General features: G+C 39.6%; 1 protein-coding gene across 1 annotated transcript in view; it reads left to right on the top strand.

The window, feature by feature from the left end:
- Nucleotides 1–738, top strand: part of LOC109378288 (olfactory receptor 5AS1-like) — a 959-nt gene extending 221 nt beyond the window's left edge. The window contains 1 exon segment of the mRNA XM_019634724.1: nucleotides 1–738. This exon segment is cut by the window's left edge and continues 72 nt beyond it. Coding sequence (XP_019490269.1) covers nucleotides 1–738 — 738 coding nt within the window.
- The last annotated feature ends 734 nt before the right edge of the window (nucleotides 739–1,472 follow it).

Raw genomic sequence — 1,472 nt, 5'->3', positions numbered from 1 at the left:
TTCTGTGATGTCTGCTACTCCTCCACTGTCTCTCCCAGGATGCTGGCTGATTTCTTATCTGAGCAAAAGAGGATTGCATATAACTTATGTGCCATCCAGATGTTTCTTTTTGGTGCCTTTGCAGATGTGGAGTGTCTCATGTTAGCTGTCATGGCCTATGACCGTTACGTAGCCATTTGCAATCCCCTTCTTTATACAGTTACCATAACCAGGAGAGTGTGTGCCCAGCTCCTGGCCATTATGTACATTGAAGGTTTGGTGGATTCAGCAATCCACACCTGTTGCACATTTCGATTGTCATTCTGCAACTCTAATATCATCAATCACTTTTTTTGCGACTTACCACCCTTACTAGCCCTCTCCTCCTCAGATACATCCATTAATGAGATAATTTTGTTCAGCTGTAGTAGCTGTGTTGTGGGGTTCAGTTTTATCACTATCTGCCTTTCGTACAGCTACATCATAACCACCATCCTTAGAATAACCTCAAATGAGGGGAGAAGCAAAGCCTTCTCTACCTGTGCTTCCCACTTAACTACTGTGACTATATTTTATGGAACATTATTGTTCATGTATTTTCGACCCAGTTCAAGTTACTCTATGGACACAGATAAAGTGACCTCTATTTTTTATACAGTTGTCATCCCCATGTTAAACCCACTGATCTACAGTTTAAGGAATAAGGATGTGAAAGGAGCCCTCAAAAAAACAATAGGCACTAAATTATGTTCTGGCTGACAACATATTGGCCCAAAAAGTTGTTATTGAGATATTCTGAAATATAAAATTTAGGTGCTTTGACACACTTTCCCATAGTCTCCCATAGTACAATAATGGATATTTCTGGTTACCTGCTTTGGTGCCTAAATTGAGTGTTGGGAGCAGTCATTTTTGAACTTACTCTTCTCTCCAAATTAAGAAACAGTAGTCAATGGGTTCGCTCTATTGATTTGCACAGTGTCCTTTTGCACCTCCCTGCTCTGTTCATGAGTAAGTTCCAGAGATATCATGGGCATAGCAACCTCTCCCCCATGGCAATTAAATTCACCATCCCGAAAGCCCCCTTTGCTTTTAAACAGTGGGTTTAATAAACTTGCTCAGCCAGGAGGGAGTATTAGTGGTTTCAGTGACCTTCTGTCTCTTTCCTATGCACTAGTATCATCCTGTAAATGTTCCATCATAACACTCAGAAGTAAATAAGTAGTAAATAAATTCATGAGAATAAATTAAAAATATCCTGCCCTAATCAAATTTCCTTAAGTGCAAGGCCCTTCCCTGTCTTGTTCACCATTATTTCTACTTTGCGATTCACAACACCCTGCTTCAGGATACCACGCAATAACATTGAATAAATGAATGAAGGAGCGTCCCTTACAAGACTGATGCAAAAAGGAGCCTTTGACACTGAACAGGAGAAAAAAACTTCATTTGCTTTTTTTTATTCTAGTAGATTAATCTTACATAAAATCCAT

The sequence above is a fragment of the Hipposideros armiger genome, unplaced genomic scaffold (genome assembly GCF_001890085.2).
Source record: "Hipposideros armiger isolate ML-2016 unplaced genomic scaffold, ASM189008v1 scaffold_1853, whole genome shotgun sequence".
In the NCBI taxonomy this organism is placed as follows: Eukaryota; Metazoa; Chordata; class Mammalia; order Chiroptera; family Hipposideridae; genus Hipposideros; species Hipposideros armiger.
Note: the sequence above shows the minus strand (reverse complement) of the source record. Positions and strands in the feature narration are given on the sequence as shown.